General features: G+C 37.5%; 1 protein-coding gene across 2 annotated transcripts in view; it reads left to right on the top strand.

The window, feature by feature from the left end:
- The first annotated feature begins 105 nt into the window (after nucleotides 1-105).
- The window catches only part of pbx2 (pre-B-cell leukemia homeobox 2), a 19,294-nt gene continuing 774 nt past the window's right edge, over nucleotides 106-18,625 (top strand). The window contains exons 1-9 of one of the 2 annotated variants that reach the window (XM_079625380.1): nucleotides 106-413; nucleotides 1,009-1,082; nucleotides 4,108-4,352; nucleotides 5,082-5,272; nucleotides 6,892-7,027; nucleotides 8,501-8,642; nucleotides 12,030-12,121; nucleotides 14,565-14,615; nucleotides 18,154-18,625. The exon at nucleotides 18,154-18,625 is cut by the window's right edge and continues 774 nt beyond it. In XM_079625380.1, the coding sequence (XP_079481506.1) occupies nucleotides 169-413; nucleotides 1,009-1,082; nucleotides 4,108-4,352; nucleotides 5,082-5,272; nucleotides 6,892-7,027; nucleotides 8,501-8,642; nucleotides 12,030-12,121; nucleotides 14,565-14,615; nucleotides 18,154-18,234 (1,257 nt within the window). In that variant the 5' untranslated portion in view covers nucleotides 106-168 and the 3' untranslated portion in view covers nucleotides 18,235-18,625. The remainder of the gene's footprint in view (nucleotides 414-1,008; nucleotides 1,083-4,107; nucleotides 4,353-5,081; nucleotides 5,273-6,891; nucleotides 7,028-8,500; nucleotides 8,643-12,029; nucleotides 12,122-14,564; nucleotides 14,616-18,153) is intronic. The other variant, XM_079625381.1, reaches the window with a different exon arrangement.

Raw genomic sequence — 18,625 nt, 5'->3', positions numbered from 1 at the left:
ACTCACAATTGTGCTTATAACTTGACTTCTGCTTTTGCAAGATGTCTATGTCCATGCAAGGCCACGTTTTTTTGCCTGTCAATCGCTAGGGGACTCCAGCGTGGTGATGCTTGGACACACACTCACTCACAGTCACACACACGCTTCTAGATTAATGTACTGCTCAGGATGTTGCAGCCGCAGCAGCCCATCACAGGCAACGGGCCCAGCCAAAGCCGCGGTCTCGGGTTGAGCGTCCACCCGGGAATGCATCCTCTTAACGCGGTGCACCCGCCCTCTCAACACCGCCCCGATGGAGACCCCGCGGGCCTCGAAGGCAGCGAAAACGGACACGACAACCGCCGAGACATTGGAGACATACTGCAACAGATCATGACGATCACAGACCAAAGTTTAGACGAAGCTCAAGCAAAGTGAGTTATTTAAAAATTATTATTTTTTAAAAAACTTAAAAGTTTAGCATTGCGCTAACGACCGCGTGAGACAAGGGTATGCTATAACAGATAGTGATCTATAATTTATAAAACATTAAATGACAACGCGTTAAGTTACACAAACACTATTAATTTGATATTTAAGAAGGCCTAATGTATAAAAAAGTTTCTAAACAAACAATTATCTGCCGAAGTTCACGAGCTTAGCTGCTATTGTTTACGTTTTTCTTGACTTAAAACAAACTCTTTATCTTCAGTTTTGCAATATATATGTTTCAAAATGATGATTCCCGGTTATATGTGCTAAAGTCTAATCACTTATATTTATCTTATTACTTCAGTAACTTTATTTTTATTCACAAAAGCACAAATCACTGCCTGAAGCTAAGATGAAATGCTAATGTGTCAGGAGATTCGGAGTATTTAATGCATTAAAAAGACCTCACTTGAGTAAAGCTGGGGTTATGAAATATTTTGGTAGCAACACGATTTCAACCTTTATATATTTAATGCGAGTCACAATTGTAGCATGCTAATGTTAGCTAACTGACTTTTGTTTGTTGTTTTGTGACAGAAAACACGCTTTAAACTGTCATCGGATGAAACCGGCTTTATTCAGCGTCCTGTGCGAAATTAAAGAGAAAACTGGTGAGTAATGTGCATGCATTTTGTGTTAAAAGTGGTAAATACCATAACTGAAACTTTATAATTAGTTTAAAAGTTGGCAGGGGATTCAGCACAGGCGCCATGTTCTTCAAGAACAAAGCCATACAGTGTATAGCATACTCATAAAAACACAACATTTTCCCTAAACAATAACTTATGTTAATTCTAGTATGTAAATATATTCTCACACTCCATCGTTTGCATGTAATACTCAATTATTTGAATGTTAGAATTGCACTATTTACACCATATTTTACATAATAGCATAATGATAATGGGTTTGACCAGGTTTGCAGCTTCCAAAAATAAAATAAATCAAACGTTGCTCTCAAATAATAACAATTTCACATCGAATCAATTTCAAACCATATTATTTGCATGTTATACCCAATTATTTGCATGCATTAGAAATGTTAATAAGCACTTTCAGCATATCAATGGTTACTGGTCTGTCTGGTTTGCAGTTCTTAAAAACCAAATAGCTCAATACAAGCGTTATAATCTCAAACCCTGTTGTTTGTATGTGAATGAATAGCAGTTCAACGGTAATATGGTAATTGCTTTTTTAAGAAACTCATAAAGCAAAATAAATAATCAAAAGCAAATAATCTTTACTCCCTCCAGTATATCAACACAAACCCTTCTATTAGCTATTTCCAGTAATGTTTGCGTAATGTCTTTGGTTTGTATGAAGACTAAGTTTAGGGAATCCCATAAGAGGACTAAAATGTTTACTGTGATGGTTAGTAATTAAATGGCTTTGTGCCTAATGGAGTCGTTTAATTTCCGCGGTCTGGCACGCTCCCATGGCATTGCATGCTGTGTGTCATCAATCATACAGAACTGCCATACACTGTTTATTGCACAGGGCTCTCTTGAAACACTGACCTTCACATTGTAAAGTATATAAATAAAAACTCTTCCAGTTAGGGTCTGTGTAATAGAATAAAGCTGGTTGCAATGTTCATCATTGATGACACATGGACTCGTCCTGCTTAATGCTTTGCCCTTGACTGAAGCGCTTAACCTCGTGATTATACTGATGATTAGAGTGTAATGGAAATTAATTCAAATTTATCTTGACTGCCTTAACAGTATCTGACATCCTTGAAAAGGGTTTTAAAATCTTATTTAATCTGTTTTAAATTTGAATTACCCAAAGTATAGTTTTGGCATGAAAAAAGCTAAAGTCAAGTCAAGTCACCTTTATTTCTATTGTGCTTCATACAATACAAGCAGCTTTACAGAGATAACAGGAAAAGGATTCAAGAATGCTAAAAATACGTACAGCATTTCTAAAAGAAAATAGTGTCATTAAGTCAAGTTATATCTTTGAATTGTGCATTCTCTGACTATTAAAGGGGTGGTTAATTATGATTTCACTTTTCTAACTGTAGTTAGTGTGTAATGTTGTGTTTGATCATAAACAACATCTGCAAAGTTACAACGCTCAAAGTTCAGAGCAAAGGGAGATATTTGCTTTTAAAGAAATCGCTTTTTAAGAACTACAACAAACGGCTGGTAGGAACTACACGAGCTTCCTCCCGTTAGTGACATCACCAACCCTAAAATTTACATAAGCCCCGCCCCCTGAACACGATTTATAGATGATCATGACAGAATATGCTAATCAATGACTAGAAGATAACTACACATAATCTACATAAATTCATCAACTAACCATTCAGAAATGTCCTGTTCTTCTACATGTTGTTCTTCTTCTCGAGTCTCTCCATCATTGTCTGACTCCGGTTTGAACATAAAAGGCTAAAAGTTTTTATTTTCAGTGCATGTGTGTGTGAGTGTGTGTGTGAGGTAAAAGGACAAGAGCTCTTGAAGCTCCGCCCCCTGTGTCGGGAGCAGCAGCTCATTTGCATTTAAAGGGACAGACACAAAACGGTGTGTTTTTGCTCACCCTCAAAAAGTGACAGTTTTAACATGATATATAAAAATATCTGTGGGGTATTTCGAGCTAAAACTTCACACACACACACTGAGGACATCAGAGACTTATTTTACATCTTGTGAAAAGCATTATACCACCGCTTTAAAGGGTAGAGAAGACTGGGGCTAATTGTCACAATCTCAATAATATGGTTTTCAGTCAAAAGCCCAATTACACAAATGTGTGTTTTCTCTAGAATTGGTTTTTGTATGTTGGTTTCAAACACGTATTTAAATTGGTCTTAATATTTAGCAAAATAAACATATATATTATGAATGTGTTTTATGTATGCATATTGTGCATTAGTGACGTCACAATACTGGAATAAATCCAACTTGATAAATATTGATTTCCAACTTGATAAATATTGATATTCAATACCATTTTATACCAATAAAAATACCAATACCACTGGGAAAACTGCCACATATACCACCATACAGATAATTTGTTGTTATCTCATAATTTTTGTATAATTTGGGTAATTGTGTTGCAGTAGATTACACACAGCACAGGGAGGCTTTATTTGAACCGTTGAACTCAATTTTACACAAAAAAAGTAATCACTAAACAGTCAGTAATAAAATAAGAAACGATAGCACAAATAAATACATTAGAATAAAGAGACAAATTAAATAAACACTGCTTTAAGTTTTTCAGGGGGGTCTAACAGTAGCATTTAGGTAAGAAATATTACAGAAATGAAAGTAATCAAATGTGAAATAACATTTTTTTTGTCTTGTCTTTTGTTCTTTGATTAACATGACAGACGGCAACAGGTTTATTAGGCTACTGTCACTTTAAGAGTTAATGCACAGATCCAATATACTGTTACACAACATAAGTTTTCTTTCTTAACTGTTTACCTTCTAAAACTGACTGTATTTACATAAATACTCATCAAGAGGGACTTTTTGACATCATTTTGTACATATTTGCGTTTTTTAAGTGCAATAAGCCACGGAAAAGAAGTCAGTTTGAGATTCGGCTTTGGTGTGAAACCTACTAAGCATCTGGTAATCATAATTTGTTGAATATTAATGTGTGAGTTTCTTCTCTCAGGTCTTTCCATGAGAAATGCTCAGGAGGAGGAGCCTCCAGACCCACAGCTCGTACGATTGGACAACATGCTTCTGGCTGAAGGTGTGGCCGGTCCAGAAAAAGGGGGCGGAGCCGCCGCTGCGGTTTCCGCGGCGACCAGCTCTGGCGGGATGTCACCTGACAGCTCATTGGAGCACTCCGACTATAAAAGCAAGTTGAGCCAAATTCGGAACATTTACCACACAGAGCTGGAAAAATACGAGCAGGTACATATCGCTGCCGTTGTGCTGGGTAGCCACGCCCTCAGGGAAATCTCATTGGTCCAAAATCCTGCTTCGCAAAGCTGTAAATGCCTTGGTTCCGGAAGTATTTTTCCATTCATGTTTTTTCCCATATGGATTTTAAACGAGTCTTTGGTTAAAGAGTTGTAATCCATAAGACGAACTGACCAACTATGAGGTGAATCAAGCAAAAAGTATATATAAAAATAAATAAAAAGTTAATGCGGGAAAGAACTACAATCCCATGATGCATTGCGAGTGATCTAATTGATTTAAAAACGATGGAGAAATATGAAACCATTTTTTTTAAAATATTAAAGCAGTTTGAGAGACATTTGCAGTGCTTCATGGAAGTGGGCGGGATATTTGCTTGTTTCGACTCTCTGATTGGTTGAGATTTCACTGTGGAATCTTGGGAAATGTAGTTTTTCATCAAAAAAAAACAAAAAAACAATGCTGGTTGATGGCTTCAACAAAAGCACACAGTAGGTCTGTCTTTAATGGTTTATTTCCTATGGGAAAAAATAATAATAATGGGATTTTGACTTCTGGAACCCGACTGTTGCCTTCTATTGAGCTTGAGCTTAAAATTCAACATGACTTGTTGTGTTGTGTCAGTTTGCACAGCGTTTTCCTTTCAGTGAGCACAGAAAATGGACGCCTGCTGCACTGACACAGAAAGGCGCTGGTTTGTAATGTTGTTGCTGTCTACAGGCCTGCAGCGAGTTCACGACCCACGTGATGAACCTGCTGAGGGAGCAGTCGCGCACCCGGCCCGTGTCTCCGCGCGAGATCGAGCGCATGGTGAACATCATCCACCGCAAGTTCAGCTCCATCCAGACGCAGCTCAAGCAGAGCACCTGCGAAGCCGTCATGATCCTGCGCTCACGCTTTCTGGACGCCAGGTGCGTTCGCACGTCAGCGTAGAGCGCTTTGTGCACTGTTGCATTTTTGCTTGTTTGCATGGTTGAGGAAAAAAAAATAGCAATTGAAATTTTCAAAAATTCAGTTTGCTGTGATAGTTTGTAGGGCTGCACAGTTTGGCAAAAATGTTGGAATAATATATCAATATAGCTATATAATAATAATAATAATAATAATAATAAATGTAAGTATAACAATATTAAATGTAAATATAAATATGAAATAAAAACACAATAAGAAATTTTGCTAAAATAAAAAAGATTATTTAAGAAAAATTATGTATTGATCATTTTATTTTACCTTGCAACAGAAAAATTACAGTGCTAATATTTATTAATAGAATACAAATATTTTAATAAAAATATTTAAAAACGAATATTTATTATTTTAGAAATTTTGCTAAAATAAAGGATTATTTAATAAAAATAAAAATAATTGTTTTTGACCTTACAACATAAAATATTTAAAAACTAATATTATTTTGAAAAACATTTTTGAATAAATTGTGATTTAAAAAAAAATAAAATAATTTATAATAACTAAATGTAAATATATAATTAAAATAACGACCAATACAATATAGCCATATAATAATAATAAATGTAACAATACTAAATGTAAATATAAAAATTAAATAAAAACACAATAAGAAATTTTGCTAAAATAAAAAAGATTATTTAAGAAAAATTATGTAATGATAATTTTATTTTACCTTGCAACAGAAAAATTACAGTGCTAATATTTATTAATAAAATACAAATATTTTAATACAAATATTTAAAAACGAATATTTATTATTTTGTAATACATTTTTGAATAAATTGCGAATGTGATTTAAAAAAAAAATTAAATAGAAATATTACTAAAATAAAAAAATGGATTATTTAAAAAAAAAATATATATATAACAACTGTAAAATTAGCTTACAATAGAAAAATTACAGTGCTAATATTTATTAATAAAATACAAATATTTTAATGAAATTTTTTTAAAAACGAATATTTATTATTTTAACAATTGATTTACCGGTATGTATTTTTTTATAGAAATTGCGATTTGGAATAAAATAAAAAAGGTTGGTGTGTTTGTTTGTAGGGCTATGTATATATTAACATATTATTATTATTTTTACTAAATGTAAATATAACAATTTCTCAATAAAAATAAAATAAGAAATATTGCTAAAATAAAGGATTTTTTAAAGAAAAATTATGTAATAATTGTATTTTACCTTACAACATAAAATTGTTAAAAACTAATATTTATTATTTTGTAAAACATTTTTGAATAAATTGCGATTGTGATTTAAACATTTTTTTAATATAAAATATATAAATAAATAAAAATGTGATTATTTAAAAAAAAATATATATATACCGGTAACAACTGTAAAATTACAATACTATTATTTATGACTGTCTTCATTACTTTATTTTCAGACATTAAACTTTTATTTTGACAGAAACAGCAGAACATAATTTTGTTAATATGCTTTAATATCTGCATTAGCGCACTAATGAATCAGGATCACAAAGTGCATTTTGTTTTCTGCATTTACACGAGACACATATCTGACTATGAAATGTTCTTGCTTTGTCAGACGCAAGCGGCGTAATTTCAGTAAACAGGCGACGGAGGTGCTGAACGAGTATTTCTATTCCCATCTCTCAAACCCTTACCCGAGCGAGGAAGCCAAAGAAGAGCTGGCCAAGCAGTGCAGCATCACCGTGTCTCAGGTGAGAGCGTCTCTGTGGTGCCTGCTCAGATTACACCATATTTCTGTCACCATCGTCACTGTGTCAGATTACACAATTATGACTCCTAAAATCTTGTTGTGTCGTGGACAAGAAACATGTCAGATTACAGACTGCTTTCCGACCAGTCATCGCGTGCCGTCACACACACACACACACTCGATCGGACACACACACACACACACACACTGTACGATCGAACACACTTACACACTCTGTCAGTTCAAAGCTAGATTAAAGACACATCTCTTTAATTATCACTGTAAAGCTGCTTTGATACTCACACACACACTCGCTCACTCACACTCACACGCACTCACTTACACCGACTCACTCATTCACACACACGCTCACTCACTCACTCACACACACACACACACACACTCACTCACTCACTCACACACTCACTCTCACACACACTCACTTACACTAACTCACTCATACACACACACACTCACTTACACTAACTCACTCATACACACACACACATACACACACTCACTCACACACACACACACAAACACACACACGCTCACTCACTCACACACACACACACACACACTCACTTACACTGACTCACTCATACATACACACGCTCACACACACACACACACACACACACACACACACACACACACACACTCACTTAAACTGACTCACTCATTCACACGCACACACACACGCACACACACACACACACTCACTTACACTGACTCACTCATTCACACACACGCTCACACACACACTTACACTGACTCACTCATTCACACACACACACACACAAACACCCACTAACTCACTTACACTGACTCACTCATACATACACACGCTCACACACACACACACACACACACACTCACTTACACTGACTCACTCATACATACACACGCTCACACACACACACACACACACACACACACACACACTCACTTAAACTGACTCACTCATTCACACACGCACACACACACACACACACACACACTCACTTACACTGACTCACTCATTCACACACACGCTCACACACACACTTACACTGACTCACTCATTCACACGCTCACACACACGCTCACACACACACACACACACACACACTTACACTGACTCACTCATTCACAAACACACACACAAACACACACACTCACTCACTCTTGATAAATCCGTCGTGAAGGACGGAAAGAAGTTAAACATGCTAGTCTTTTTATGGTGATGTCGTAAAGGTTTGCAGATTGTGGTCCACTATGACACGCACACACACACACACACACTATACGAGATGAAGCGCCCGAATCTTGCGTCCCGAAGCCCGCTGTAGTTTACGAATCCCCACGACTCCCTAACGTCACACTGATCTGCACCAGCACCACAGTCCTGCAGTGTGTGAGCAGCGCTCCGGGAGCGTCCCGTCACCAGCGGGATCAGTGTCATGTTGGCTCTGATATCCTGATATCCTGACAGGTGTCCAACTGGTTTGGCAACAAGAGGATCCGCTATAAGAAGAACATCGGGAAGTTCCAGGAAGAGGCCAATCTGTACGCCATGAAGACGGCTTTAGGAGCGACACAGAGCGAGGAGTCGCCACACACCCCAAACTCCACTGGTTAGTTCCACTGGACAATACATATTTACAACAATTCAACACTACACTAACACACACACACACACACACACATATATATATATATATATATATCAAGTTCAAATATATTTGTATAGCACATTTAAAAACAACCACAGTTGACCATAGTGCCTAACAATATCAGAATACACACAAATAGCAAAATTAGCAAAACTCAACTATATATATATATATTAGGGCTGTCAAAATATTAATCGTGATTAATCGCATCCAAAATAAAAGTTTGTGTTTACATAATATATGTGTGTACTGTGTATAATTATTTATATATATATAAAAACACACACAAGCATGTATATATTTAAGAAAAATCGGTTATATTTATATATAAAATATTTATATATAATATAAATTATATAAATGTATATACAGTATATAAATGCAATTATTCCTTTTTAAATATATACATGAATGTGTGTGTATTTATACATATAAATAATTATACACAGTACACACATATATTATGTAAACACAAACTTTTATTTTGGATGTGATTAAACGCGATTAATCTTTTGACAGCCCTAATATATATATATATATATATATATATAAAAGTTCTGAAATATTACTATTTTAATGTTTTTGAAGAAAAAACTCATCTTATGCTCACCAAGGCTGCATTTATTTGATGAAAAATACATAAAAAACTGTAATATTGTGAAATATTATTACAATTTACAATATCTGTTTTCTATGTGAATATACAGTAAAGTGTAATTTATTCCTATGATCAAAGCTGCATTTTCAGCATCATTACTCCAGTCTTCAGTGTCACATGATCCTTCAGAAATCAGTGTAATATGATGATCTGATGCTCAGTTATTATCAATGTTGGAAACCGCTGCTTAATATTTTTTGGGAACCTGTGATACTTTTTTCAGGATTCATTGATATATAAAAAGTTAAAACGGCATTTATTCAAAATAGAAATCTTTTCTATATATATATATATATATATATATATATCAGGTCAGTAAAGATATATATATTATATTATATTATTGTGTGCAGAGGTGGACAAAGTACACAACTTCCTTACTTGAGTAAAAGTACAGATACTACTGGTCAAATATTACTCCGTTTCAAGTAAAAGTTGTAAAGACCGATTTCTACTGAAGTAAAAGTACAGAAGTACTCGTTTTTAAAAGTACTATGAAAGTACTGTCAGGGTGACGAAGGCATGTAGCCGCAACGCGTAGGTGGATCTGTCACCATTTTTAATGTTTAGAGCCATTCATAAAATAAAGGCTTTTTAACTTTTTTTCACACATTTCGAGTGCCTTGGAGTTCCTAATTCAATTAACGAGTTACTACTCTCTACTCAACGCCCTTGACAGAAAGGTAGTGGAGTAAAAAGTACGATATTTGTCTTTCAAATGTAGTGAAGTTAAAGTAAAAGTTTCCAGAAAAAATTATACTCAAGTAAAGTACAGATACTCAAAAAGTGTACTTAAGTAAATTTACTTTGTTACTCTGTGTGTGTGAGTGTGTGTGTGTGTGTGAGTGTGTGTGTGTTAGGGCTAGGAGAAAATATCGATTCACCTAACGTGATTTCTTGGTTTATGATATGAAAATAGATTTTTTTTTGTCCCAGAATCGATATTAATTGAAATGAAATAGCTTTATTTTTGTCCTTGAGGTTGACAGAAGTTAGCCGCTTGTGAAGTGTGTCGTTATCTTCGAGTGTTTAGTGGCGTAATATCCCTCAAGCCCTCGAGCTGCTCATATGCCGAGAGAGAGCGATAAGACAGTAGAGCTGCACGATTAATCTTTAAAAGATCGTTATCTCGATTCAAACACACACGCGATCTTCTTCCATTTCTTCTGTGTATTAAACTTTGATAATATCATATCTCAGCATTCAGATCTGTGTTGGCGCTGACCCAGAGTTGTCATGAACCTCACAGTATCATCATCTCTGTGATGCAATAGTTCAAATGATCATAGATGTACTGGGATAAAAGTTAACCGTCCAAATATACACACTGATGTCTACAGTAGCGGTCAAAATAGAGTAATCAGCTTTCTATAGAAACTCTCTTAACCCCTTATCAAGCTCCCCTTTTTTAATAGACATGAAAATGCACATTTCGAACTTAAATGGTTGTAATTCAAGAATGCTTTGGAATATAGATGTAAGATTGGTCTTGTTTTAAAGAAGACATTTGGCAGATTTTTGTAGAAGTGAAATAAATTAAGGAAGTTAAACATAAAAAAAGTTATAGAAGTTTGAGTTTATGAAAATGTACAATGTTAAAAATTTTATTATTCATATTTTATATAAAATATATATTTTCAAAACCTGGTGGACTCTAAAAATGCAAAAAAAAAAAATCTGAACAAGTTGTTTAAAATGTTAGCTTGATATCTCTTGAAATAAGCGTTCAGTGAGATTTAGTTCGGGCGCAGTACCACACTTCTCCACTAGTGGACATCACTGCCCATATAAGGGCGCCTCCATCTCCATATGTTGTTTGAGTCTGAACCATTATTTTTACAATTTTCATACAATTTATGAAGTACACATCCTATTCAGAAGTAGTGTTGGAAGTTTGGCAGATTCTGAAATGAACTCAACCTCTAAGAAACACAGAAGATCACGTATGTGCATTATAGCTCGCTGACACATCACTAATGCTGAATCTATTATTATTTTCTTTATATTTAAAACATTTTCAGAGCTTTTTTTCTAAAAGAATTGAATGGATGCTGTCTTTTGAACTCTTGGCATGAAAACAAACTGAGGTTTCTATCATTCTTTCATGATTTTTCATGTTCTTCACTATTTCAAAATAAAGGTCTGAACACGCCTTAGGAGTATGAACATTCTTGTTGCAAATTGATAAATTACGGCTCCTCTGTAATTTATTTTGAAAATCAGTCACCAAATATGTAAACTAGAGATTGTAAGCTTTCAAATGATATATAGTTTGTCAAGATTAGTTTAGGTTTAGTATAGGATATTACTGGTTTAAATATGTAATGGCTGTGGGGTTAAATGCCAATATAAGGGGTTAAAATAACTCATTATTGATTACATTGTTATGCCAGTAGATGGTGACAAGTGACTGTTAAAAAATGTATTTGTTATTAAATAATTTATTCAAGAGAATGTAGAACTTTATGATGCTTCTGAAAGAAAACTCAGAAAGTTGTGATTAATTGTTTTTGTGAATATGACTAATCGTATACATCACGTACAGTCAGTATTAGTGTATGATTGAACTTTCCCCCAATGGTCTAGTGTTAAAAACAACGTAATAGTGTGTGTGTGTGTGTGGATGACGTGCGGGAGAGTTAAGGTGGATCATTGGAAATAACGATGCCTGATTGTTTCATTGTTTCCAGGTTCGGGGTCGTTCTCGCTGTCAGGGTCAGCTGACTGCTTTCTAGGAGTTCCTCCAATGAACGGAGAGCCTCCATATCACATGGGCGCTCAGGTACGACTCTCTCACACTCTCTTACTGCGCTTCTGCTGCATGTCATCATGCATGTGTGTTTCTGAGGGATTTAGGGGTGAAACGCTACACATACTTTCGGTTCGGTTCGTGTGTGTGCGCAAATGAGCCCCGCCTCCACTCACTCACTCACTCAGAGATCCACTGGTTGACGATCACACGTTGATCTGATTGGTTACAAGTAGGGCCGGGACTCGATTAAAAAGGCTTATAATTAATTAGAGGCTTTGTAATTAATTAATCGAAATTAATCGCATTTTAATCGCATATAAATATTTGACCTGAGAACAGTGAGAAGTCATTTTTTTCACATGGATTTTTAGTATACCATTGAATAATGACTGAATACATAAGCTTAAGCAACAAAATATTGTTTATTTTTGTTTAACCAAGTCCAGCAGACCAGTGCTTTTTTGCCATTAAAGGTGCATTAAGCAACTTTTCATGTTAAAAATACCCGTTTTCTAACCCATACATGCTTAAACCATTGCCTGATGGGCTGAATGAGCCCTTCTCTGATCACTGAGATTGTCTCTATAATCCTGTAAAGTAAAATAAATAAGAGGGATTCGGCCGGAGTTTGAGACTGGCCGTGACGTCATGCGCGTTCACAGCACGCTCACATAGCGATGTCTGGCAGGTTTGTGTGTTCGCCGGCATTCTCCGTAGAAGATGGATTGTAAGAGACCTGCTAGTAGTTCATTTCAAACACCAACGCAAACTCCACGTAAGATAAAAAAAAGAAAACTTTTGTCTAGTGCGACCAAAAGGGCCAAATTAGTCTCAGACAGGCGTCGGAATAAGACGAGAGTAAACCTAGGGAACGCTTTCAACAAATGGAGAGATCTCCGGTCTGCTCTAGGGCTCACACGGGATGCTCAGTTGGCTTTTTAATACTTAATAATACAATCATAAGTGGATACAGTAAACACATAACACAGTTCAACATGGAGATAGATGGAAATAAAAAACGAAGTTTTCTACTACCCCCGTTTTTCCCTCACACATAGTGTGTAATTTACTCTATTGCCTTTCCTTTCACATATTTAAAATGACTTGCAGATTTATAACTTTATTACCTCTGAAGACATTATGATTGTAAACAAAAGATTTGCGGCTGATGCTCCTTTGGTTATGAACAGCTCGTGCTCGTGCAAGCGTGTGTGTGTGGTCCATGAGCGTGCACATCTCTGGCTGCAGTTTCGCTTGCCGCCAGAGGTGGCATAGTTCTGCAAAAACTCAGAATCTTGCGCTATGCATCTTTAAGTGTAGCAATAGCCGTTCCGAATTCCTTGTTGCATAGCTTGCACACAACCACGCTCTTATCGACGCTTCCATCCGTTCGTTTCTTATAACAAAATGTCCCATCCACGGGGCCGACCACAGCGGTCTCGTCAGCTACTTTGTTCATGTTCACTGTGGTTTGTTGTTGTCTGAAGTTATGAACGCTAGTTGGTGCTCCAGTATAATCGGTCCGCCTAAACTCATCCAGTGAGAAACGTTCCGCGGTGCAAAAATAAGTGTGATTAAAATGCATTTATTTTTTAACACGTTATTTTTTGTGTAATTAATTAATCTTAATTAACGCGTTAAAGTCCCGGCTCTAGTTACAAGGTAGTTTGTGACGTCAGAAACACCAGCGATTTCAAACCGTGTTTTTGAGACTGTCTTTGGTTCACTGCAGTTTTAAGCAGAAAATACTCAGCAATGCTGTCGACTTATGAACTTACACATGGTTTAAGCGTATTAAACACACCACATAGACACATAAACAACATTAAAAGCTTGATTTATTACCATGGGGGGGACTGCGAGCAGCAGATGTTGTGCCATTTTGTTATAAAAGGCTTTTCAGTCCACAAATCACCAACAGTCACCATGGATTTAATGTGGTAACGCTGACTGTAACCATGGTATTGTGGCAGGAATAGTCGAATGCTTGTACATTATTAATTTCAGGGTTTGTACAACCGACTTTCAAGAGCTTCACACTTTTTCCTGCACTTCAAAGCTCTAAATATTATCTATGTAAATGTGAATAACACTAATAATATAATAACTAAACATTTCAAGATGTAGGAAAACGTTTAACATCTTGAAACTTTGGCAAACAATTGTTTTTTTATTTTTATTATATTAGATAGGCTAGTTGTTTTTCTATGGTATTTTTAAACCACAGGCAAACGTTCCTTGTTCATGATATTCAGCTACAATTAAATCTTTTGCAATAACACTAAATGTGAATGATTTTTTTGTTTTGTTTTTTAACCTTATTGGAATCTAAATTAGGAATCGTTAAGAATCGGAAAACGATACCCAATCCTAGCGATCAGTGGTTTTGTGTAGCGTTACACCCCTCGAGGGAGCGATGTGATTTTGTGTGTTTGCTTTGCCTAAATGTCCTTTTCCTCTCTCTCTCTGGTAGGACGCTCAATCCCGCTTCTCAGAGAGACTCTATAGTACCAGAGAGAGCCGGGTGAGGAGCTCATTTCACGCTCGCTCGTGTCGTGATCTATCAGTCGAGTGCCTAACACCGTGTCCTAACCAGACGCGATAAGATCCAGCAACAAATCATTTGTCTGTCCACACTAGACGCGACGGGACTGCGAGATGCGTACAAATCAATCAAAACCCACAGCCAATCAGAACAGCGTGTGGGTGGAGTCTCGCGGCGAGTGCACAGCCAATCAGAACAGCGTGTGGGTGGAGTCTCGCGGCGAGTGCGGAGCCAATCAGAACAGCGTGTGGGTGGAGTCTCGCGGCGAGTGCAGAGCCAATCAGAACAGCGTGTGGGTGGAGTCTTGCGGCGAGTGCAGAGCCAATCAGAACAGAGTGTGGGCGGAGTCTCGCGGCAAGTGCACAGCCAATCAGAACAGGGTGTGGGTGGAGTCTTGCGGTGAGTGCACAGCCAATCAGAACAGGGTGTGGGCGGAGTCTCGCGGCGAGTGCACAGCCAATCAGAACAGCGTGTGGGCGGAGTCTCGCGGGAAGTGCACAGCCAATCAGAACAGGGTGTGGGTGGAGTCTTGCGGTGAGTGCACAGCCAATCAGAACAGGGTGTGGGCGGAGTCTCGCGGCGAGTGCACAGCCAATCAGAACAGCGTGTGGGCGGAGTCTCGCGGGAAGTGCACAACCAATCAGAACAGCGAGTGGGCGGAGTCTCGCGGCGAGTGCACAGCCAATCAGAACAGCGTGTGGGCGTAGTCTCGCGGTGAGTGCACAGCCAATCAGAACAGGGTGTGGGTGGAGTCTTGCGGCTAGTGCACAGCCAATCAGAACAGCGTGTGGGCGGAGTCTCACAGCGAGTGCAAGCCAATCAGAACAGCGTGTGGGCGGAGTCTCACGGCGAGTGCACAACCAATCAGAACAGCGTGTGGGCGGAGTCTCGCAGCGAGTGCACAGCCAATCAGAACAGGGTGTGGGTGGAGTCTTGCGGCTAGTGCACAGCCAATCAAACACCATGTGGGCGGAGTCTCGCGGGGAGTGCACAGCCAATCAGAACACGTGTGGGTGGAGTCTCGCGGCGAGTGCACAGCCAATCAGAACACGTGTGGGCGGAGTCTCGCGGCGAGTGCACAGCCAATCAGAACACGTGTGGGCGGAGTCAGTCACATTACACGCTTTTAACATTAAATAAAGCACATAGACAGAGCCTGAGGTTATCATTGCCACACTTTGTGTTTGTTGTTCCAGCGCATCGTCGCAGAAAAATAGAAACCGTTTCTAAACTAGTCGTCGCGTGTCGCGGCTGGTCAGGACCAAACTCTGATTAACACGGAAAAGACGCATTTTACCGCGCGGCGCGTGTAGTTAGGACACGGTGTTACTGTGATCTTCACCCGCTTATGAACGCTCTGTTGATTATAATCCAGGCATATTCACATCAAGAGCCGCGTTGGAGGATTTTTATGAGAAACATTCACACAAATGAACAAAGGTCAATTGCACATATTTGGTCTTGAATATAAAATACAAACTCTTTGAGTAAAAGTATCCTGAGAAACGCTGTGAATGAAATGTAAATAATTATGTGATTTCACTCGTTTTAAATAAGTGTGAAATAGGAATATATATTGGTATAATGATAATAGTAGCCGGGTTATTATTGCTAACTAAAATAATTAAAAACAGTTCTGTTAATTGGAATAAAGCTTAAATAAAATATAAATATTAGTTGAAAAACTTGTTTACGAGTGTTTTTTTGTGAGTAAACTGTTGAAGCTAAAATTATTAATTGGACATAAATAAAAACTGAAATGAAATTAAAATAATTTAAATTAAATATAAATTGCTATATTTTTTTGTAAAACTGATAAAATGACAAAAGCACACAGTGAAATCACTAAAAATTAAACAAAAATTAACATGAAAACTAAAAATATTAAAATAAAACCTAATTCAAGATATTAACAAATCTAAAATAACGTTGAATAATAGTGGTCTATTATTAGTAATAAAAATAAAAAAGTGATGTATAAATGTTTACCGGTAAATATAATTTATTATTAGTAGAATTATTAAATGTAAATAAAATTATTATCTGATAATTTTATTTTTTACTTTTAAATAAGTGTGTACAAAAGGATATATATCTACAATTATATATTATTAGTAAATAAAGTTGTGTGTAAATGTTTAAGTTAAATTATTTTTATTATTACATTATCTCACTACATATTTCAATTGTTTAATAATGGTCTAGTATAAGTAATAAACATTATAAATGTACTTATGTACAAATGTAGTTGTTACTGGCGATCACTAGGCTGCCCACCAGTCATTTATTATTAATACTTAATGATGTTCTTTATTAATTATGTGCTATATTTTATTTATCAATAGAAGAAATCATTGCATATACATTATGAGTTCTGCAATGAAGTCAATAAAGTTATGACCATATAAAGCAGATTCCAGTGTTCATGCAAACGCTTCTCTGTACAAACCAAGAAAAACATCTACAGCGAACACTAAAATATTAATTATGTGATTATATGCCTCATGTCGAGCTACAATATTACTGTAAGCTGATCATCGGAAATAACGATGCCTGATTGTTTCTCAAGCATTCCACCGTTCCCGCTCACTGTGAATAGGCCTGTGTGTGTGTGTGTGTGAGCTGTGTTCAGAGATGAGAATGACGTGTGTGTGTGTGAGCTGTGTTCAGAGATGAGAATGACGTGTGTGTGTGTGTGTGTGTGTGCGTGTGTGTGTGTGCGTGTGTGTGTGTGCGTGTGTGTGCGTGAGCTGTGTTCAGAGATAAGAATGACGTGTGTGTGTGTGTGTGTGTGTGTGTGTGTGTGTGTGTGTGTGTGTGTGTGTGTGAGCTGTGGTCAGAGATGAGAATGACGTGTGTGTGTGTGTGTGTGCGTGAGCTGTGTTCAGAGATGAGAATGACGTGTGTGTGTGTGTGTGTGTGTGTGTGAGAGCTGTGTTCAGAGATGAGAATGACGTGTGTGTGTGTGTGTGTGTGTGTGTGTGTGTGTGTGTGTGTGTGTGTGAGAGCTGTGTTCAGAGATGAGAATGACGTGTGTGTGTGTGTGTGTGTGTGTGTGTGAGAGCTGTGTTCAGAGATGAGAATGACGTGTGTGTGTGTTTGTGTGTGTGTGTGTGTGTGTGAGAGCTGTGTTCAGAGATGAGAATGACGTGTGTGTGTGTGTGTGTGTGTGTGTGTGTGTGAGAGCTGTGTTCAGAGATGAGAATGACGTGTGTGTGTGTGTGTGTGTGTGAGCTGTGTTCAGAGATGAGAATGACTTGTGTGTGTGTGTGTGTGTGTGTGTGTGTGTGAGCTGTGTTCAGAGATGAGAATGACGTGTGTGTGTGTGTGTGTGTGAGCTGTGTTCAGAGATGAGAATGACGTGTGTGTGTGTGTGAGCTGTGTTCAGAGATGAGAATGACGTGTGTGTGTGTGTGTGAGTGAGCTGTGTTCAGAGATGAGAATGACGTGTGTGTGTGTGTGTGAGCTGTGTTCAGAGATGAGAATGACGTGTGTGTGTGTGTGTGTGTTTCTCCAGACTAACGGGAGCTGGCAGGAGCCGAACACGCCGCCGTCCGCCGCTTCTCCCGGGAGCGATCACTCCGACAACTCCGACTGACGAGCCGCTCGCTCCACAGCTGCAGTTACACCGCTTTACTTTCACTTTTATCAGACTTCACATTCATGAGCCTCATTCGTGAAACACAAGCAGAGCTTTTCAGCGTAAATCATTCATAAACTATTCTTATGGAAATTGACGTGTTCCATTCAATGCAATAATTTACAGAAGAATGAGCCTCGATCATAAAACATGAGCAGAGTGAACTTATGTCCTAAATTTGGTCTAAATACTCTCAAAACCACACACACACACACACACACACACACACACACACACACACACACACACACACACACACACACACACACACACACACAACACACACACACACACAACACACACACACAACACACACACACAACACACACACACAACACACACACACAAC

The sequence above is a fragment of the Phoxinus phoxinus genome (genome assembly GCF_949152265.1).
Source record: "Phoxinus phoxinus genome assembly, chromosome: 10".
In the NCBI taxonomy this organism is placed as follows: Eukaryota; Metazoa; Chordata; class Actinopteri; order Cypriniformes; family Leuciscidae; genus Phoxinus; species Phoxinus phoxinus.
The sequence above is the reverse complement of the archived record's forward strand: the minus strand, read 5'-3'. Positions and strand labels throughout refer to the sequence as shown.